This window comes from Neovison vison, chromosome 11, assembly GCF_020171115.1.
Source record: "Neovison vison isolate M4711 chromosome 11, ASM_NN_V1, whole genome shotgun sequence".
NCBI classification, from domain to species: domain Eukaryota; kingdom Metazoa; phylum Chordata; class Mammalia; order Carnivora; family Mustelidae; genus Neogale; species Neogale vison.
Window position 1 is genome coordinate 33,487,151 of NC_058101.1, and position 20,765 is coordinate 33,507,915.

General features: G+C 40.0%; 1 protein-coding gene across 1 annotated transcript in view; it reads right to left on the reverse strand.

The window, feature by feature from the left end:
* Positions 1–1,905: 1,905 nt before the first annotated feature.
* The window catches only part of LOC122890204 (RNA polymerase II subunit A C-terminal domain phosphatase SSU72-like), a 44,876-nt gene continuing 26,016 nt past the window's right edge, over positions 1,906–20,765 (reverse strand). Inside the window, exon 2 of the mRNA XM_044225933.1 lies at positions 1,906–2,560. Coding sequence (XP_044081868.1) covers positions 2,190–2,560 — 371 coding nt within the window. The 3' untranslated portion in view covers positions 1,906–2,189. The remainder of the gene's footprint in view (positions 2,561–20,765) is intronic.

A 20,765-nucleotide genomic window follows, 5' to 3' on the forward strand; every position in this document is an offset into this window, starting at 1 on the left:
AGAAGTGGATTGAAAAGATGTGACATCAAGGCAGGCAGGAGCGCCTGAGTGGCTCAGTGGGTTAAAGCCTCTGCCTTCCACTCGGGTCAGGATTCCAGGGTCCTGGGATCAAGCCCCGCATTGGGCTCTCTGCTCAGCAGGATGACTGCTTCCCCCTCTCTCTCTGCCTGACTCTCTGCCTACTTGAAATCTCTGTCTGTCAAATAAATAAATAAGATCTTTAAAGAGAGAGAGAGAGAGAGGCAGGCGGATGTGTTAAGAAGGAGATCTGAACTTGGCCTTGATATCCAGGCAATCGTGATACAATTGTAAGCAGAAATGTGACATCATGAGATTTAGAACATTTGCTCTGGCAATAGGATAGAGGATGATCAGAGGAACAAATTAAAACTCAGGGGATTAAGTGGGATGTTTTACATACATACAGGAGAAATATCCAACATCCATGGACCGTCCAGGTGCTGGTCAGTTGTAGCTGACAAGTCAAATGGTGCCCTCTTGAAGCCATGTTCAGTTTTTCTAAGGTCACTGGCCAAGTTCAGGTCCTCATGATCTATGGCCTGGATTACCCAAAATGCCACCTCTAGTGCACTCCTCACATATCATTTACTCCATATTTTTTATAGCACTTGGCATTCTTTTACATTTCTTCTTTTTTTTCTTTAATATTTTATTCATCCATCTGACAGACAGAGATCACAAGTACACAGAGAGGCAGGCAGAGAGGGGGGAAGCAGGCTCCCTACTGAGCAGAGAGCCAGATGCAGGGCTCTATCCCGGACCCTGGGATCATGACCTGAGCCGAAGGCAGAGGCTTTAACTCACTGAGCCACCCAGGCGCCCCTCTTTAACATTTCTTAAGTATTTGCACACCTATCAACAGAGGGTGTGTGTGTGTGTGTGTGTGTGTCTAAGTCTGGGCTGCCATAGCAAAATACCATAGGCTGCGTGGCTTAACAGAAATTTACTTCTCACGGTTATGAGATGCTGGAAAGTCTAAGACCAAGGTGCTAGGTTTCATTCTGAGGTCTCTTCTCTTGACTTGTGCATGGCTGCCATTTTGTTGAATGCTCACATGTCCTTTTCCTGCTAGGAAGCAGGAAGGGAGAGTGATCTCGCTTCCCTTTTTTTTAGGGCTGTCCAATTTTATTAGAGCCACACCCTTTTACCTCATTTATACTTAATTGCCTCCTAAAGATGTTATCTCCAAAAACAGTCATATTGGGGGTTACGGCTTTACCATATGAATTTTAGGACACAGTTCAGTCCATAGTAACATATAGGCATATGCATTACTGTTTTGTTTTGGTTTTTTAAAGGTTTTATTTATTTATTTGACAGAGAGAGATCACAAGTAGGCAGAGAGGCAGGCAGGGAGAGAGAGAGAGGAGGAAGCAGGCTCCCTGCTGAGCAGAGAGCCCGATGTGGGACTCGATCCCAGGACCCTGAGATCATGACCTGAGCCGAAGGCAGCGGCTTAACCTACACTAAACCACCCAGGCGCCCTGTTTTGTGTTTTTTTTTTTTTAATTCAATTAGCCAACATATAATACAACATTAGTTTCAGATGTAGAGTTCAGTAATTCATCAGTCACATATAACACCAAGTGCTCATCCCATCACGGGACCTCCTTAATGCCTGTCACCCAGTTATCCCAACCTCCCACCTACCTCCCCATGTATTACTGATTTGTAAGAATCCTATTATGGATGCCTGGCTGGCTCCAGTCAGTAGAGCATGTGACTTTCAATCTCAGGGTTGTGAGTTCAAGGTTTTTGTTTCCCCAACCCCATGCCCCCAGCAAGATAAAGCCCATTGCTTTATTCAGGTGATTTGTACATTCCTGCAAGTTTGGAGGGTGGAAGGGAGGAACCACAACGAAAGCCACAAATTCATGGGGGAAATGTACTATAAATCGTTGTTTACTGTTTAGGGTAGAGAAAAAAAAAACTTTATAATCAACATCCCACTTGTAAGTACACGTGGGAGAGAGAAAACGTGATTGTTTTGAATCACACATTTGTGTCTTTGCGTTTCCTATGCACAGTTTATTGGTACCACTGCCATCGGCCAACAGAGTACCTGAAAGTAAAAACAAGCATCAGGAAGGAAAAAGTATTAACAAAAGGAAGCTCAAAAAGATGTCTTCAGGAGGGTGGGCAGCACGCCTGGTGCCAGGCCAGCTGGGTCAGTAGAAGCAGATGGTGTGCAGGAAGGCTCTGCCGCTCTTCTCCTCAAACTCCTGAAGCAGCTCATCGATCTCCTTCTCCACGTCCTCAGTGTGCTGAATGCACTGACACAGCTCACAGATGAGGAATGCCCCCAAGGTGGCCTCTTCGTGGCTGTCCTGGATGTCCACGTTGATGATGTGCACCGGCTGGCAGGTCTTCTGCTCTTTGGAATTCAGATCTTCCAACACCTTATCATACACTGTCTCTTCACACGTGAGGATCAGATAGAACAGGTCTCTGCAGTTCTGGAATCTTTCTAGCTGTGGCTCGATCCTCTTATTTCTGTCCAACAAATGTAAAATGCCATTCTGTGTGTAGAGTTCTTTGTCTCAAGCCTGAAAACTACTTAAAAAAAATGTTCTTATCACAAAGATATTAACTTATAAATGTCCTCTCTTTAAATTCCGTATAACCAATTAATTCTCACAAAACACTTTTGTTGGTTTTTACTGAGCTTTTATAACCAAAGCAACATATTGTTGCTATTGATAAACCAGCGTAATTCCATGAATATTGCTTGATATTTTTGTTAAGCAGTAAAATGAAAGTGAAACAACTAAGAGAGAGCACATGCAGAGGGGAGGGAGAGAGAGGTGGACAGAGGAAGAGGGAAAAGCAGACTCCCCACTGAGCAGGAAGCCCTATGCAGGGCTCAATCCCAGGACCCCGAGATCATGACCTGAGCCAAAAAGCAGATGCTTAACCAACTGAGCCCCCCAGGAGCTCCTACTCAATTTTTTTTAATGCTATTTACAATGTTAACTGCTACAGACATAACACACTTTTAAGTTTAATCTGCATCAACATTCTCTCCATAACTTTTAAGTCTAGACAATCAACAAAGTAATAAATTGAGCCTTGATCTGTAATGCCTGCTGGTGTTGCCATGTTGTAAATACCCTCACCACCGCCTATTTCAAACTATCAACATAGTGTACCTGAGTGTGGAATTGGGAAGAATTGTGCGTAACACACCATTATGTAATATTCCCATCATGCAGATACAATAGACATAAATAACCTCAAGGGCATAGATAATAATAAAATGTAGTAAAAAATTTAAGAATGAGTGAGTTTTAAATGTTTATTATCTTTTTTTTTTTTTTTTAAGTAATCTCTGTGCCCAACATGGAGTTTGAACTCACAACCTCAAGATCAAGAGTCTTACACTCTAAGGGTGCTTGGGTGGCTCAGTGGGTTAAGCCTCTGCCTTTGGCTCAGGTCATGATCTCAGGGTCCTGGTATCGAGCCCTGCATAGAGCTCCCTGTTCAGTGGGGAGCCTGCTTCCTCCTCTCCTTCTGCCTGCCTCTCTGCCTACTTGTGATCTCTCTCTTTCTGTCAAATAAATAAATGAAATCTAAAAAAAAAAGAGTTAAAAAAAAAGTCTTACACTTTACTGAGTCAGCCATGTCCCTCTGTTATCTCTTTTTTTTTTTTTTTAAAGATTTTATTTATTTATTTGACAGACAGAGATCACAAGTAGGCAGAGAAGCAGGCAGATAGAGAGGAAGGGAAGCAGGCCCCCTGCTGACCTGGGTGGCTCAGTGGGTTGAGCTGCTGCCTTCGGCTCGGGTCATGATCTCGGGGTCCTGGGATCGAGTCCCACATCAGGCTCTCTGTTATCTCTTTTTAATACAACTTATTGCAAACATTTACACTTACCCTTTTAATAATGGCTGGGCATAACAACCAGCTCACAAAATTCTAAAAATTTAACAATCAGCTCTTGCAAGCCAATACGAGCTGGTTCCAGCATACCACTATGCCTCCTAAATCTCACTGCTCAGTGACCCTATGAGTAATCTCCCAATTTTCCCATCAGAAGAAAATCCCTCAACAAAACCCCTGCATATATTCTTATTCCTTTAGAGAATTCATTTAATCTTTTCTTATAATTCAATGACTTTACATTCTCAAAGGTTATACGTTGCAAGGAAGCAAACATGAGAAGCTTCGCAATGGGGAATAGAAGGAGTTGGAAGACTTTCGGTTAATAGTCTTTTTTTTTTAATTTTTAAAAAGATTTTTATTTATTTATTTGACAGACAGAGATCACAAGTAGGCAGAGAGGCAGGCAGAGAGAGAAAGGGAAGCAGGCTCCCTGCTGAGCAGAGAGCCCCATGCAGGGCTCGATCCCAGGACCCTGAGATCACAATCTGAGCTGAAGACAGAGGCTTAACCCACTAAGCCACCCAGGCGCCCTAAGATTTTATTTTAAAATAATCTCTACACCCTGTATGGGTAAAAGGAAAAAAAGTTGCCCTGGGGCCTGCAAGGGGAGTCAAGACAAGGGGCCTCACGATTGTATCCAGAACTTCTTATTCAACATTTTACATTTTAAGCAGCAAGTAAGTGGATCTGAGGGATTAACATATATCCCAAAGCACAGTACAGTGCTCCCAGGAGATCCCCAAGCTCACAAACGTCTCTGTGGCTCTTAGTAACTGTCAGCTCTGATGATGTTGAGACATGAAAGAAAACTATGGCAAGTTTGCTGGATTTCAAAAGGATTTGTTACCCAGTTAGAGTCATTCTTTCTCAACATCTTACTTCATGTTTCAGACTGTCCCTTTGTTTCGTGCCCTGGAAAATTTAACAGCTACTAAGATTTAGAAAATTGCAAGGGACGCCCTTTGGAATCTGGAAAGAACCAGTGTGACAAGTTCTCAAAAAGATAAGTTTTAGGAAAACAAATACATGGGAGTTTGGCTTTGGTTCATTCCATTGAAATATGGAACCCCCGTACATCTTTTGGAGAATTTGTTTGTGCTGCCAGGGATACATGTATCACAGAAGTGAATTTTCTGCCATATTTGCTTCAGATTCTTTCTTTTTTTAATCAGTGTATAGAGTTGAAACCCATTCCCATTCCATTATTCTAACAATCCACAGCTATCTTTTCACTGAGGTTACTGTATTCTTTCTGTTCATGTTTTTATACTTTTATTACATATATTTGTATTATCTCTGTACTTGTACTATAAACAGTTTATAGTATGGATTAGTATCTTTGTACATTTTTAATATATAGTCCTGGGATGCCTGGGTGACTCAGTTGGTTAAGCAACTTCCGCTCAGGTCATGATCTCGGAGACGTGGAATGGAGCCCAGCGTTGGGCTCTGCGCTCAGGAGAGAATCTGCTTCTCCTTTTCTCTCTGGTTTTCCCCCAACTTGTGCTCTCTCTCAAATGGATAAAATCTTTTAAAAAAATGGATGGTGCCATACTTCATGCATGGTTCTAGAATCTACTTTTTTCAGGGTGCCTGGGTGGCTCAGTCGTTAAGCGCTGCCTTCGGCTCAGGTCATGATTCCAGAGTCTTGGGATCAAGTCCTGGGATCAAGTCCTGCACGGGGCTCCCTGCTCATCTGGAAGCCTGCTTCCCCTTCTCCCACTCCCCCTGCTTGTGTTCCCTCTCTCATTGTGTCTCTCTCTTTCAAATACATTAATAAAATCTTTAATTAAAAAAAGAATCCACTTTTTAAAAAATTTATTTTTTTCAGTGTAACAGTATTCATTGTTTTTGCACCACACTCAGTGCTCCATGCAATCCGTGCCCTCTCTAATACCCACCACCTTGTTCCCCCCAACCTCCCATCCCCGCCCCTTCAAAACATTCAGATTGTTTTTCAGAGTCCACAGTCTCTCATGGTTCACCTCCCCTTCCAATTTCCCTCAACTCCCTTCTCCTCTCCATCTCCCCTTGTCCTCCATGCTATTTGTTATGCTCCACAAATAAGTAAAACCATATGATAATTGACTTTCTCTGCTTGACTTATTTCACTCAGCATAATCTCTTCCAGTCCCGTCCATGTTGCTACAAAAGTTGGGTATTCGTCCTTTCTGATGGAGGCATAATACTCCGTAGTGTATATGGACCACATCCTCCTTATCCATTTGTCCGTTGAAGGGCATCTTGGTTCTTTCTTTCTAGTTTGGTGACCATAACCATTGCTGCTATAAACATTGGGGTACAGATGGCCCTTCTTTTCACGACATCTGTATCTTTGTGGTAAATACCCAGTAGTGCAATTGCAGGGTCATACGGAAGCTCTATTTTTAATTTCTTGAGGAATCTCCACACTGTTCTCCAAAGTGGCTGCACCAACTTACATTCCCACCAACAGTGTAATAGGGTTCCCCTTTCTCCACATCCTCTCCAACACATGTTGTTTCCTGTCTCACTAATTTTGGCCATTCTAACTGGTATAAGGTGATATCTCAATGTGGTTTTAATTTGAATCTCCCTGATGGTTAGTGATGTTGAACATTTTTTCATGTGTCTGATAGCCATTTGTATGTCTTCATTGGAGAAGTGTCTGTTCATATCTTCTGCCCATTTTTTATATGATTGTCTGTTTTGTGTGTGTTGAGTTTGAGGAGTTCTTTATAGATCCTGAATATCAACCTTTTGTCTGTACTGTCATTTGCAAATATCTTCTCCCATTCCGTGGGTTGCCTCTTTGTTTTTTTTGACTGTTTACTTTGCTTTGCAGAAGCTTTTGATCTTGATGAAGTCCCAAAAGTTCATCTTCACTTTTGTTTCCTTTGCCTTTGGAGACATATCTTGAAAGAAGTTGCTGTGGCTGATATCAAATCCACTTCTTTTAATCAACATTGTGTTTAAGATGTAACAATGTTGCTACACCTAGGTTCAGTTCATGTATTCTAGCTATCCTCTGGAATCCTATTTATGAATTACAGAAATGAATTTACTTGGCATCTTAAAGGACATATTTTTACCTTTAAAATCAATTCTGAAATGGACAGCTTTGCATGACAATTTATCTAGAATAAGTATTTAGAAGTGGAATATAGGGGTCCTGACTGGCTCAGTTGGTGGAGCATGAAACTCTATCTCAGGGGTAGGGGTGAGTTGTGAGTTTGAATACCACATTGGGTATAGAGCTTACTAAAAAATGATAATAATAGGGACGCCTGGGTGTCTCAGTTGGTTAAGCTGCTGCCTTCGGCTCAGGTCATGATCCCAGGGTCCTGGGATCGAGTCCTGCATCAGGCTCCTTGCTCGGCAGGGAGCCTGCTTCTCTCTCCATCTCTGCCTGCCACTCTGCTTGTGCGTTTACTCTCTCCCTCTCTCTCTGACAAATAAAGAAATTAATTAAATCCTTAAAAAATAATAATAATAAAAAGTAAATAAAAATAGAATTGTAATTGGTAGGTCAGGATGTCTTCAACTTTGTATATTAAAATAATTGCAAATTTATTCCTAGTGGTTGTACTTAGATTATAATAACATCTCTAATCCCAGGCAACATTTGTTATTCTTAGTTACCACCAATCTTATTTGTCTGGAAATGCTGTTTCATTTTGTCCTAATGTGCATGTTCCTTAGTAGCCGTGAAGCTGAGCATCCTTTCATAACTTAATTGGCCATTCAGGTTTTCTATTCTGTGGTCTCTTCTTCTATTGGATTGTTTGTCTCTTATGCTATCTATTATTATTGGTTTGCTGGAGTTTTTTTTAAGTCTATTTAATATTAAAGTTATGTTTTGATACAAGTCCTTTGTTATGAGTTCAATTTTTTTCCTTTGCCTTTGAAAGCTAAATAAAAACTGTAAGTGAATATATGGGGAAAGGATGTTGGAACAATCTGTCCCACAACATTAGACCCCAAGCTTAACTAGACACTGCCAGGCCATGGCTCCATGCATCTGTTAAATTAAGGTAAATGAGAAGGGCACAAACCTGTTGCTTTCCAAGTGGTTCATGGTTTGCTTGCCCAATTTATGAAGGATGATACTCCCCATTAAAACGCTCTTCAGTAGGTTGACTTCGTTTTGTTGACTGACCCAACATAATCATGTGATTCTAATAATGGAGTTCCTTTTATTTTATTATTTTTGTGTCTTCTGCATTCTCAGATGTGCCAAGGACTAAAAGGACCACAGATGTAGCTCTACATTGGAGGTTCTAGAAATGCTACAAAAAAGAAATCATTTATTTCGAGTGGATGAAAATAAGGAGATAACAACTTATCAGGTTTACTATAATTGTTCTTACAAATCATGCTCACTTTTAGTAACTAACAGATTTTCTTCTGCTGCTGTTTCTCCCTAAAACAGAAACATCATAAAGACTATATTTTCTCCATTTCTGTGTCATTCCCTTGGGCTTCAAATATAACTATGGATTCTTTTTTTTTTTTAAGATTTTATTTATTTGTCAGAGAGAGAGCAAAGAGTGCAAGGTGTGGGGGAGGGGAGCAACAGACAGAGGGAGAAGCAGGCTCCCCTCTGAGCAAGGATCCCAACTTGGGACTAGATCCCAGGACTCTGGGATCATGACCTGAGCTGAAGGCAGACAACTAACAGCTAAGCCACCCAGCATCCCATAGATCCTGATGTGGATTCCAGGACAGTGTTTCAGGCAACTTGGGAACAATATAAAATATACTAAAGACATAGTGGAAGAAGCTGAAGCCACTTTGCCAAGATATTTGATTCTCTAAGAGCTTTCAGTGGTTGGTGCTAACTACTGAATGTGGGGACATCTATCATTCTTCTCGTATAAGAAGTATCATGAATCATTTTATTTATGGGTAGATGTTATTTAAATCCCTTGCTTTTTTTTATTTAACTATTGGAATATTTCCCCCAGGTGTATCTTTTTTTTTTCAAAGATTTATTTATTTATTAGAGAGAGAGAGAGAGAGCACACATGTGCAGGGGGAGGGGGCACAGAAGAGGAGAAAGAGAATCTTAAGCATGCTCCCTGCTGCTGAGCAAGGATCCCAATGCAGGGCTCCTCTCCTGACCCTGAGATAATGACCCGAGATGAAATCAAGAGTCACATGCCTAACCAACTGAACCACCCAGGAGTCCCTCCCCTGGTTTTTTGTTTGTTTGTTTTTAAGATTTTAGTTATTTGGGAGAGAGAGAGAGAGAGAGCGCGCGCACAAGGAAACACAGGGGCAAAGGGTGAGGAAGAAACAGACTCACTTCCAAGCAGGGAGCTCTTTGTGGGACTCAATCCCAGGACTCTGAGATCATGACCTGAGCTGAAGGCAGACGCCTAACCAACTGAGCCACCCAGGCGCTCCACCTCTGGCGTATTTCTTTTCTTTCTTTTTTTTTTTTTAAGATTTTATTTATTTATTTGACACACACAGAGAGAAATCACATGTAGGCAGAGAGGCAGGCAGAGAGAGAGGAGGAAGCAGGCTCTCCGCTGAGCAGAGAGCCCGATGTGGGACTCGATCCAAGGACCCTGAGATCATGACCTGAGCCGAAGGCAGAGGCTTAACCCACTGAGCCACCCAGGCGCCCCTGGTGTATTTTTCTTTCAGTGTGTTTGGCAGTGTTAAATCAAGGATGCCATTAGAATGAAGTGGTGCTGATACCTTATCAGTGTAAGTAAACAATCCAAAACCAAAGCCTGTAGATGCCTCAAGGTTAAGAAAACAAAATCCAAGGATAATCAATCACAAAGAGCTAACTAAACTTTCCAAACAGGGCTTATTTATTTCTTTCCAAAGAAAAAAAGTTTAAGCTATGGCCAATCAAATAACTTCCTTGCTTTGCTTCTGCCTTTCCTCTACAATAGAAGGCTTTCTCCTAGCTCCTGTCTCTCACTAACTTCTTAACACTTCTGGTTTGGCACTGCCTGATTCAAATCGATTTCTGCTCAAGTAAGCTCTTAAAATTTTTAATATGCCTTTGTTTTATCTTTAATAATAGTGAGATAACTTACCAAATATACATGGTTGTCTTGGTAAGGGCTATCTTGACTGTAAGTAACCAGAAATTAATACCAAACAGACTCAAGGGGGAAAAGGGGCAAAATAATTTACTACTTTGAAAAGACTGGAGGACTGTAATGATCCAAGCTTGATTCTCAATGGGTTAAATCTGGCCCTATAATTTATTTATTTATTTAATTAAAAAAATTTTTTAAAAACATTTTATTTATTTGAGAAAGAGAGTACAAGCGGGATGGGGGAGCAGAGGGGAGGGGCAGAAGAAGATGGAGAAGCAGATGCAGAGTTCGATCCCAGGACTCCAGGATTATGATCTGAGCCAAAGGCATACACTTAACCAACTGAGCTATCAGGTACCTGATTTTTTTTTTTAATTTATTTTTAAGTAAGCTCTATGCAACCCAGGAGATCAAGAGTCACAGGCTCTACTGACTGAGCCAGCCAGATCCCTCCACCTCCATGCGCGTGCGTGCACACACACACACTTTTTTTTTTCCTCTTTAAAGAGTGTGCTTGAATGTGAGGAGTTTTCTTTATTTTATTTTATTTTAAGATTCTATTTATTTATTTGACACAGAGAGGGAAAGAGAGATCACAAGTAGGCAGAGAGGCAGGCAGAGAGAGAGAGAGGGGAAGCAGGCTCCCCACTGAGCAAAGAGCTTGATGCGGGGCTTGATCCCAGGACCCTGAGATCATGACCTGAGTTGAAGGCAGAAACTTAACCCACTGAGCCACCCAGGCACCCTATTTCATTTTTAAAGTAAGCTCTACCCGCAACATGGGTCTTAAACTCTGGATCCAGAGATCAAGGGGTCACATGCTCTACTAACTGAGCTGTCATGTGCCTCTGGTCTCAAAAATTCTTAATATATCATTAAGACAGATGGGCCAGGCTTGGGTAATTCACCCACTCTTATCTGAATGAAGTAGTAAGAGGAATATGTGTGGGATCAGTCTCATCTGAAACTCTAAGTCTGTTGCTATGAAAAGAACAAAGTATAAATGCCAGGAAACAAAAACAATATAATTCCACTTGAATCATCAGATTTTTATCTGATGCCTTTTATATTTTTGCTTCCCCGCCCAAACCATGTTTATCAATTTTGACTTGATAAGAGTTTCCTTAGGATGAACATCAGTTCCTGTTATCCAGCTTATTTTAATTGAAGGCGGAAAGGTCTGCTGTAACACAACCCCAAAGCTGAAGCTGTTGGCCACTAAAAGGCCATTATTCCTTTTGGCTAGAAATTGGCTGATGGAGCAAGAATTGATTCCAGAGTTATTGATGATTTGGCTCTCCCCAGTTTCCAAGGGGGATTCTACTGAACCATCAAGTCATCAATTTGCTCATTTCTGCTTCCATCAGTGATTAATGATCCTGAGGTTGGATAGGGCATCTTTGCAATTGCTAAGTGCTGAGTCATTCATCTCATTAGGATACATTCCTACTTTTATTTGCTGCCCCAAAGGTAAGCCCATAAGCTCTGCAGATATAGCATGAGTATGAGGTCTAACCTATGTATGTACATGTATGTAAGTGTGTGTGCCTTTGTTTTTGACTGAGCTATTTTTAAACTCTCTAAGTTCTAGATAACTGATAGCAATACAACTAATTTCTTTCTAGTATGTTAGTTTTCTATAGCTGTTCTTAATTTAAAGATCACCACAAATTTGGCACACAACTTTACTCTCTTATAGTTCTATAAGCCGGAAGTCCCACACAGGTTGTGCTGGGCTACAATTAAGGTATCTGTAGGGCTCCATTCCATTCTAGAGACTGTACGGGAAATTATATTTCCTTGCCCTTTCTAGTTTTTAGAGACCACCCCATTCCTGAGCTCTTAGACCCTTTTTCTGTCTTCAAAGCCAGCAACATTGTATCTTTATGACCATCCTCCCATAGTTGCAGCTCCCTCTGGCCCTCCTGCTTACTCTCTTCCACTTTTAAAGACCCTTGTGTTTACACTGAGCCCACCTGAATGATCCAAAATAATCTCTATAATAAGGTCAGCTGATTAGCAATCTTAATTCCATCTGCCTCTTCTTAATTCCTCTTCACCATCTAACAGATTCCCAGGTTTTGAAGATCAGGCTGGACTATTTTGGAGGTGAGGGAAGGAGGCATTATTCTGCCTTCCGTCATCTATAGACATGCAAATAAATCCTGCCAGATGGAGGCTGAATAGAGGTCTCTACCACCCACTCCTAGAGCAAAATCTAGTTTTGCTTCCATTTCAACATTCCTTTACTCCATACAAAGTTGTAGTTCTTTGACTCCTCCTCTGAGCCAATTTTAACAAATTTGCCAGTCCTCTCCTTATTTAATGAACTATGTAAGGTCTTTGATGTGTTTATTTTATATATCCTATAAAGTAATTTCTTAGTTTATAAATATTACATATTTATATGTCATAATTTTACCTTATTTTGAAAATGTATCACAGGCTTCGGTACTAGAGGTTGAATATGATACACACACACACACACACGAGATACATCCTAGGGCTTCAGAAAATGAGGGTATCCCTCACTCTCTTCCATCTTCTTACAGATTTCAACATAAGCAGGAGACAGACCTGGCTGAGACTCTAACAGCTACTGGATGAAAGTCAGAGATCAGGTTACTTCCTTCTGACATTAGAAACTCAAGTTTGAATCCCAAGCAATTCAAGGGAATTGTCTAAGTTCATCTGTTCACTACCCTACCTGGATCCCCAGAAGTTTTACAATCTCCTTCCTAAAAAGAAAGCTAAGAGTGAACTTCCACCAATGAGCTCCAATCATTGACACACAAATAGTGTTTTTGCGAGACGAAGTGAAAATTTTAAGCATTTCTGCTTAAAAGTGCAAAGTATCCAGTTAATCTTCACCAGGAAGTTGGAGTTTTCTGTTTCTTTTCTGATGCAGCAAGCAGCCTAGCTTTGTTTCTTTCAACTGAAGCTCTCAACCAGCCCCCAGAGCAGTAGCTTCCTATAAGCTTTACCCTCCCTATTGAATCCAGTAGATCAAAATGTCCAGTAATCTAGAAGAAGCAAAGAAATTGAAGATAATGGACTTGAAGCTTCCTTATTACCAATCCAAATCCTTTTCATTTGCTATTTTATCACAGAGGAGCTGGCCAATAGCTCTATAGATCAAGATTATGCTATCCAGCTATGCTTAAATTATAACAAAATTTCAGTAAAATAAAAATGTGAACAGTAATAAATAAATAACATATGATAGAATTTGATGGGGATTGCATTAAATGTAAAGATTAATTTGGGTAATATAGACATTCTAATAATATTTGTTCTTCCAATCCTTGAGCATGGAGTGTTTTCTCATTTCTTTGTGTCATCTTCAGTTTCTTTTATCAGTGTTTTTTAAATTTTCAGAGTATAGATCTTTTACTTATTTGGTTAAGTTTATTTCTAGGTATGGTTTTTGGTGCAATTGTAAATGGGATCAATTCCTTGATTTCTCTTTCTGCTGCTTCATTTTTGTTGTATAGAAATGCAACAGACTTCTGTATATTGATTTTGTATCCTGCAACTTTACTGAATTCATTGATCAGTTCTAGTACTTTTTTGTTGGAGATTCTTTGGGTTTTCTATATAGAGTATCATGTCATCTGTGAATTGTGGAAGTTTGACTTCTTCATTGCCAATTGGATGTCTTTTATTTCCTTTTGTTGTATGATTGCTGAGGCTAGGACTTCCAGTACTATGTTTAACAGTGGTGAGAGTGGACATCCCTGTCTTGTTCCTGACCTTACAGGAAAAGCTCTCAGTTTTTCCCCATTGAAGATGATATTAGCTGTGGGTTTTTTTCATATAAGGGGATTTGTAAGCTTGTTGGAAGCCTGAAAGAGTCAGTTTTGAGTACTCTATTTATCCTTTTTAAAAAATGTTAATTTTGTTTATTACTTAGCGTGTTTATTACTTGAGAGAGAGAGTAGGGGGAGGAGCTGGGGGAGAAGAAGAGAGAGAAAGAGGAGAGAGAGAGAGAGAAGCAGACTCCTCCACGACTGCAGAACCCCTCCTGGGGCTTAATCCCACAATCCCAAAATCAGGACCTGAGCCAAAATCAAGAGTCAGACACTTAACCAACTGAGCCACCCAGGCACCCCTGTATATATATCCTTTTGATCAAAGTCCAAAAGAATAATTTTTTATTTATTGTCTATGAGCTACATATTTTCTCTCCATTAGCAAAGAAAATTATTTGTATTCTATTTTATTTTTTAAAGTATTTTTTAATTCTTTTATTATTTTTTTAAAATTCTGGTTAGTAGACATACAGGAGTTTTGGTTTCAGGAGTAGAGTTCAGTGGTTCATCATTTACATATAACACCTCGTGCTCATCATATAACAGGTGCCCTCCTTAATAACCATTGTTGGGTCCATGGTCAAAGGAAAGAGACTGATACAAAGCGAAGGTCAAGCAAAGCTTTATTTCGCGCCAAGCATCAAGAATCAAACCAACCATTCGGGGCCACTCTTGCAAAGAGGCGACCCCTCCCTGCCTTACAGACTAACTTTTATAGAGCAAAGGCCATGTGGTTGAGCCTGGCCACACACAGGTGGCCAATTGAATTACAATTCACCCTATAGTAGCTGTTTGAACTAGCCTATCACTCTGGTCAGAATTGGCACCCAAAAGGCAGGGCCCACATTCTTTGGTAGTTAGGGAGATGGTATGTATGCTTTACTGATTGGATGTCTCCACTTGACCTGACTCATCCTTGCCTTCTGGGCTCTGTTATCTCTCCCTGACCTGACACATCCTGGTATATGGGCTCTGTTATCAGGGGCTGTTCGGCCATATAGAAACGGCCGTTTCCCAGGGCCGTTTCCCAGACCCGTTTCTAAGTGAGTTCCTCTGGGGGGCAGGGTCAATCTAAGTTCACTGCATAAACAACAAAATGGCTGTTCCTGCCGAGGTGGGGCTGCTCTGTCTAAGTAGGCCCTTACACTATCACCCACCTATCTTATCCCCCACCCACTTCCCTCCATCAACTCTGTTTGTTCCCCATAGTTAAGAGTTTTTTCTTTCTTTCTTTTTTTTTTTTTTTACTTATCAATATGCATTTTTTTTAACTAGCAGTAGTTTTTTTTATTATTTGTTTCCCTCTCTCTCTTATTCCCCCTTCCATATGTTTATCCATTTTGTTTCCTAAATTCCACAGATGAGTGAAATCATATGGTATTTGTCTTTCTCTGATTGACTTACTTCACTTAGCATGATACACTCTAGCTCCATCCACATCGTTGCAAATGTAAAGATCTTTGGTTTTTTTTTTTAAACAGGTTTTATTTATTTATAAGAAAAGCTTAATTTTTTATTTTTATTTTTTAAGATTCCATTTATTTACTTGATTGACAGAAAGAAACAGTGAGAAAGGGAACACAAGCAGGGGAAGTGGGAGAGAGAGAAGCAGGCTTCCCACCAAGGCCAATGAGGGGCTCAATCCTGGGACCCTGGGGTCATGACCTGAACAGAAGGCAGATGCTCAGCAACTGAGCCACCCAGGTGACCCAAAGATTTTATTTATTTGACAGAGAGAGCACAAGCAGGGGGAGCAGCAGAGGGAGATGAAGAAGCAGACTCCTTACTGAGCAGAGAACCCCTGAACCTAATGCAGATGCTTTACTGACTGAGCCCCCCAGGTGCCCCAGCAAATGTAAAGATTTTTTTAATATGTTTATCTTTACACTCAACGTGGAGCTTGAACTCACAACCTTGAGATCAAGAGTTACATGCTGTACCGACTAAGCTAGCCCAGTGCCCCTACATTTATTTGCATATGATTTACATATTTCCTCTCTATTAGTGAAGAAAATTATTTATATTTTAAATTATAGGTTTCTTATGCTTTAACATTTTTCATTATGAAAATAATATATGTTTGGGGTAGATGGTTGGCTCATTGGGTTCAGGTCATGATCTTAGGGTCCTGGGATGGAGCTTCCTGCTTAGCAGGGCATCTGCTTCTCCCTCTGCCCCTCCCTCTGCTCATGAGGTCTCCCTCTCTCTCCAGATAAAAAAATAAAATCTTTTTTTTTTTAAAGCAAATAATAAATGTTTATATTAGAAACTTTGGAATAAAACATTTTAAGAATAAGAGAAAAAGTTATTCACAATATAAACATCCAGACAACCATTGGTTTTTATTAATGCCTAAGTGTTTGTTGGGCTTTTTTCTTATACTGTAATAATCTTTCATTTATAAAGTTTTTATATTGTTCTTCTCAGTTAATATAATAAGCAATTCCTATGTCATTGTTACATGATTTTTTATTGGCTACATAATTTCTCACCAGGTAGGTGTTTCATAGCTAACGTAATATTTGCATATTTCTTATCTTTACAGCTATAATAGATATTTGCCTTTTATTGTAGCTTCAAAGATATTTATCCAAGTTTTTATTACTGCTTCTTGTTAAACAATTTATATAAGTTTATGAAAACCAAAATTCAGTAGTTACATTAACAATTTCAAAACATAAAATTCAGATTCCTTTTTCTTAAATTTCTCCAGTAGAAGCTTTAAAAAAAAAACATAAAACTCAATACAGATCACTAAAAGATTTGTCCATGAGTCTACCTAGTTTTAAAGACAATTAGAAATTCTTCCCATTATAATCATTGTTATCCATATTGTATAATAATAAACATATAATGACCACAAGCTTAGTAAGAACAGCCTGTAAAAGTAAGCAACAAACATATTCTACACAAATAAAACAAAATCCAGTTTTAATCACTATTCCCTTTGGTTCTGTCCAGAGCTGGTTTTTCAATATTCTTTCATTTATCCATTAAATACTGAAGGAGCCCTAACTAGATACCAGATATTGGGGAGGGAATAGGTAATAAGAAAGACTTTATTAGCTTTCATTCTAGGGCTAGCTGGATCATCTTCAAATTCTTTTTTTTTTTTTTTTTTCTGCAGTAGAACAAGATCTTCATTGTTGACAAGGTTTACTTGAGTTGCAGAAACTCTCCCGTTTTAGCTTGTACTCCCATCTTCAAACTCTTTAGCATGGTCTAGAGAATGTTCTCTGGGATCTGGCTGTTCATGGTGAAGAATCAGATCCCCATTCTGAGTGACTCTAAAGGCATAGTCCCACTCTTGATACTTGTGTCTTCAGTAGTAGCTGGTTAATGTGAATGTGGGAACTTCTAGAGGCTTGTTATAAAGTGAGGGCATGTTTGGGAAGGCTCAGAAAAAGGAAGTCCTGGGGAGAGGGCTGTCTTCACAGCAGCTTGTCCTAGACTGCAGTAACCCAATAAGAAGGAAGCTTGGGATTAAAAAAAAAAAGAAAGAAAGAAACAACCAAACTCTCTTTTCCCATCTACCTCTGATTTTCTCCTTGATCTGATCTCCCAGGATCCCCATCCATCAAGTCCAAATGAAACTAGAGAGCAAGGACATTGATTGATAGAGCCCATACAGGCCAGACTCCCAGGGCCAGGAATAGCGCAGAGAAAAGTAGTGGATCTGGAGGGACAAATGGAAGATGTTTAGCATAAAGACTCTAAAATGAATGGTATTATAGTGCCCATTTTTCAGGTGTGGAAACTGAGGTACAGAGAGGTTAATTAATGTGTCCATGGATAATAGGGGGGCAAAATTGGCATTTACATCGTGTTCATGTTTAATTACTTTCCATATTGTCATTTTTTTCTCAGTGATATCTCCCAAATAATGCCATACACAGTAAAGGTCCTCAGTAAATACTTTTTGAAAGGAAGAAAAAGGAAAAATGATGAGAAAACTATTTAAGAAAAATTAAACTTAGCTCCCTAGAAAAATGTCTTGGGTTAGCAAACCCAACAGATGTACTTCTAGAAAATTTTCATGAACCTGATAAATCCTTATTTTTAAGAATTGCTCACATGTGGGGCACCGGGGTGACTCAGTCGGTTAAGTGTCTGCCTTCAGCTCTGGTCCTGATCCCAAAGTCCTGGGATCAAGTCCTGAATCCGTTTTCTTGTTCAGCTGGAAGTCTGCTTGTCCCTCTCGCTCTGCCCCTCCCCCACTCATGTGCACATGTTCTCTCTCTCTCTCTCTCTCTCAAATAGATCAATAAAATTTAAAAAAAGGAGGGGGGGCGCCTGGTGGTTCAGTGGGTTAAAGCCTCTGCCTTCAGCTTGGGTCGTGATCCCGGGGTCCTGGGATCAAGCCCCGCATCGGGCTCTCTGCTTGGCAGGGAGCCTGCTTCTCTTCCTCTCTCTGTCTGCCTCTCTGCCTACTTGTGATCTCTGTCAAATAAATAAACAAAATCTTAAAAAAAAAATTGCTCAAATACACTCGGGCTAAGATGGTAACTAGACTTATCATTTCATTATGTAAAAAATATCAAATCACTATTATGTATACCTTAAACTAATAGACCATTGTATGTTAATAATATTTCAATTAAAAAATAAAAAGTACTCTGCCTGAAGATGAGGGGTGTGATTCCAAGAGGCTAGATCCAAGGCCCTACGTCTCCACCATTCTGTCTAATCATACTTTTAAAAAAAAATTTTTTTTTTTAAAGATTTTATTTAGTTATTTGATAGAGAGAGATCACAAGTAGGCAGAGAGGCAAGCAGAGAGAGAGAGGAGGAAGCAGGCTCCCTGCTGAGCAGAGAGCCCGATGCGGGACTCGATCCCAGGACCCTGAGATCATGACCTGAGCCGAAGGCAGCGGCTTAACCCTTTTTTTTTTAAGTAGTCTCCACACCCAGCATGGGGCTTGATCCCAGGACCCTGAGATCATGACCTGAGCTGAAGGTAGACACTTAACCAACTGAACCACCCAGACACTGTGGATATTAATCTCTTCTTAGATGTATGATCTGCAACTATTTTCTCCATTGTGTGGATTGCCTTATTACTCCATTGATAATGTCCTTTGATACATGAAGCTTTTAATTTTTTAATAAGGTACAGTTTATTTTTTTTCTTTTGTTATATATGCTTTTTTGGGGAGGGATCTGATATCAAAGAAATTGTTCCTTAATCCAATGTGTGAAGCTTTTTCTAGCCTTTTCTAGTCTTTTTCTAGAATCAATGTGTGACCCTTTTTCTCTTACAAGTTTTACAATTGTAACTTTTACACTTAGGTCATTGATTCTCAAAGGGTATTTACTGAACATATAATCAACTTAAAAATTAGATACTGAGGGGGGCAACCACAAATACTCAACCTTCTTTTTATTTTTTTTTTTTAAAGATTTTATTTACTTATTTGACAGACAGAGATCACAAGTAGGCAAAGAGACAGGCAGAGAGAGAGGCAGAGAGAGAGCAGAGAGCCTGATGTGGGGCTCAATCCCAGGACCCTGAGATCATGACCTGAGCCAAAGGCAGAGGCTTAACCCACTGAGGCACCCAGGTGCTCCCTCAACCTTCTTTTTAATAGTCCAAGTGTGACATAGAAACTAATGCAAGTAAGACAGGAACATGCACTATAAAAAATTTATAAATCAAATGCATTTGGAAGGTTCAAAGAAATGACCGATCAGGGAGGATTTCATGGTTGGCATTTGAGCAAGCCCTTGGGGGGTGTTCAGATTTGGACTTACAGAGGTGAGGTAGGAGAACATTCCAGGCTAAGGGCATATTGTGGATAGCACAGGAACTAGTGGCAGTTCCTTGGCTAAGGGAATGAGAGTTAAAGCCTGAAAGAGAAGCCCGATGTATGCACAAGAGTGATGACAAACCAGGTATTAACTTAAATCCAAGATGTCCCTCGAACAAGAGTTCCAAGTTACCTTCTGGAGCATTAGCGTTTCTGTTACTAGCCAGAAACCTGAGAAATTCATCCTTCTAGACAGTCTGTAGACTAGTAAGAACATCCTTTCCTCAAAATAAAGTTTATTAAAGGAAAAGTAAACCTGCAATCAGTAGGTATTGTGCCATGGATAAATTCCTGAGGTCCATTGTCTCACCTTACCGCACAGTAGGTTCAGGAAGGGTCAATCCTATGGGCATCCCCTGGCCCCAAGTGGTTTAGTAACATGTCTTGAGTCTAATACCCCTATGTTCTGGTTGAGCTGCCCCCAGGACACTGAAACCTGACAATGTTGCTTGAACAAGGCCTAGATGACTTTCCATAGCAAGTGAGGTACAGATTTTAGGATCTTTCCACATACCATAGTAAGGGTCAACCCTGCTTTTTCTGAGTACATCTCCTGGTTCAGCTTTCCACAGAGCTCCACAGCTTTTCAGTCTTTCCTTTAGCATGATTGATTGAAAAGAAAATATGACCTGTAATTTAGAAAATTTCCTTTCAGCTTCACATGACATTATATGCAATTAAATTTTTAGAATTATTGTCAAATCTGATATCAATCAGATATTTAAACTCAGTCAAATTTCACTCATGCATGAACTATAAGAATATATAGCAGCTACTCAAATAAGGGTTCTTATGGGGTAAATATATAATCCTTGCACTGACAAGACTCGTGATAGTAGGATATTGTGGGTTTTATGTTATCTTCATTAATGGTAACATCGCATGTCCAAGAAACAAATATGAATTTAAATGTCTTTCCAAAATATTCCTATGATTTACTCCTCTTCATTAAGTAGTTTATGAATCAATCCTCAGTGGCACTTTTTTAAAAAAGATTTTATTTATTTATTTATTTGAGAGAGAGAGAGACACAGAGAGAGAGAGAGAGAGAGAGCACATGAGCATGTGGAAGGGGCAGAGGGAGAAGGCAAAGCAGACTCTGTGCTGAGCAGGTAGCCTGATGCAGGGCTTGCTCCTAGGACACTGGGATCGTGACCTGAGGTGAAGTCAGACAGTTAACTGACTGAACCTCACAGGC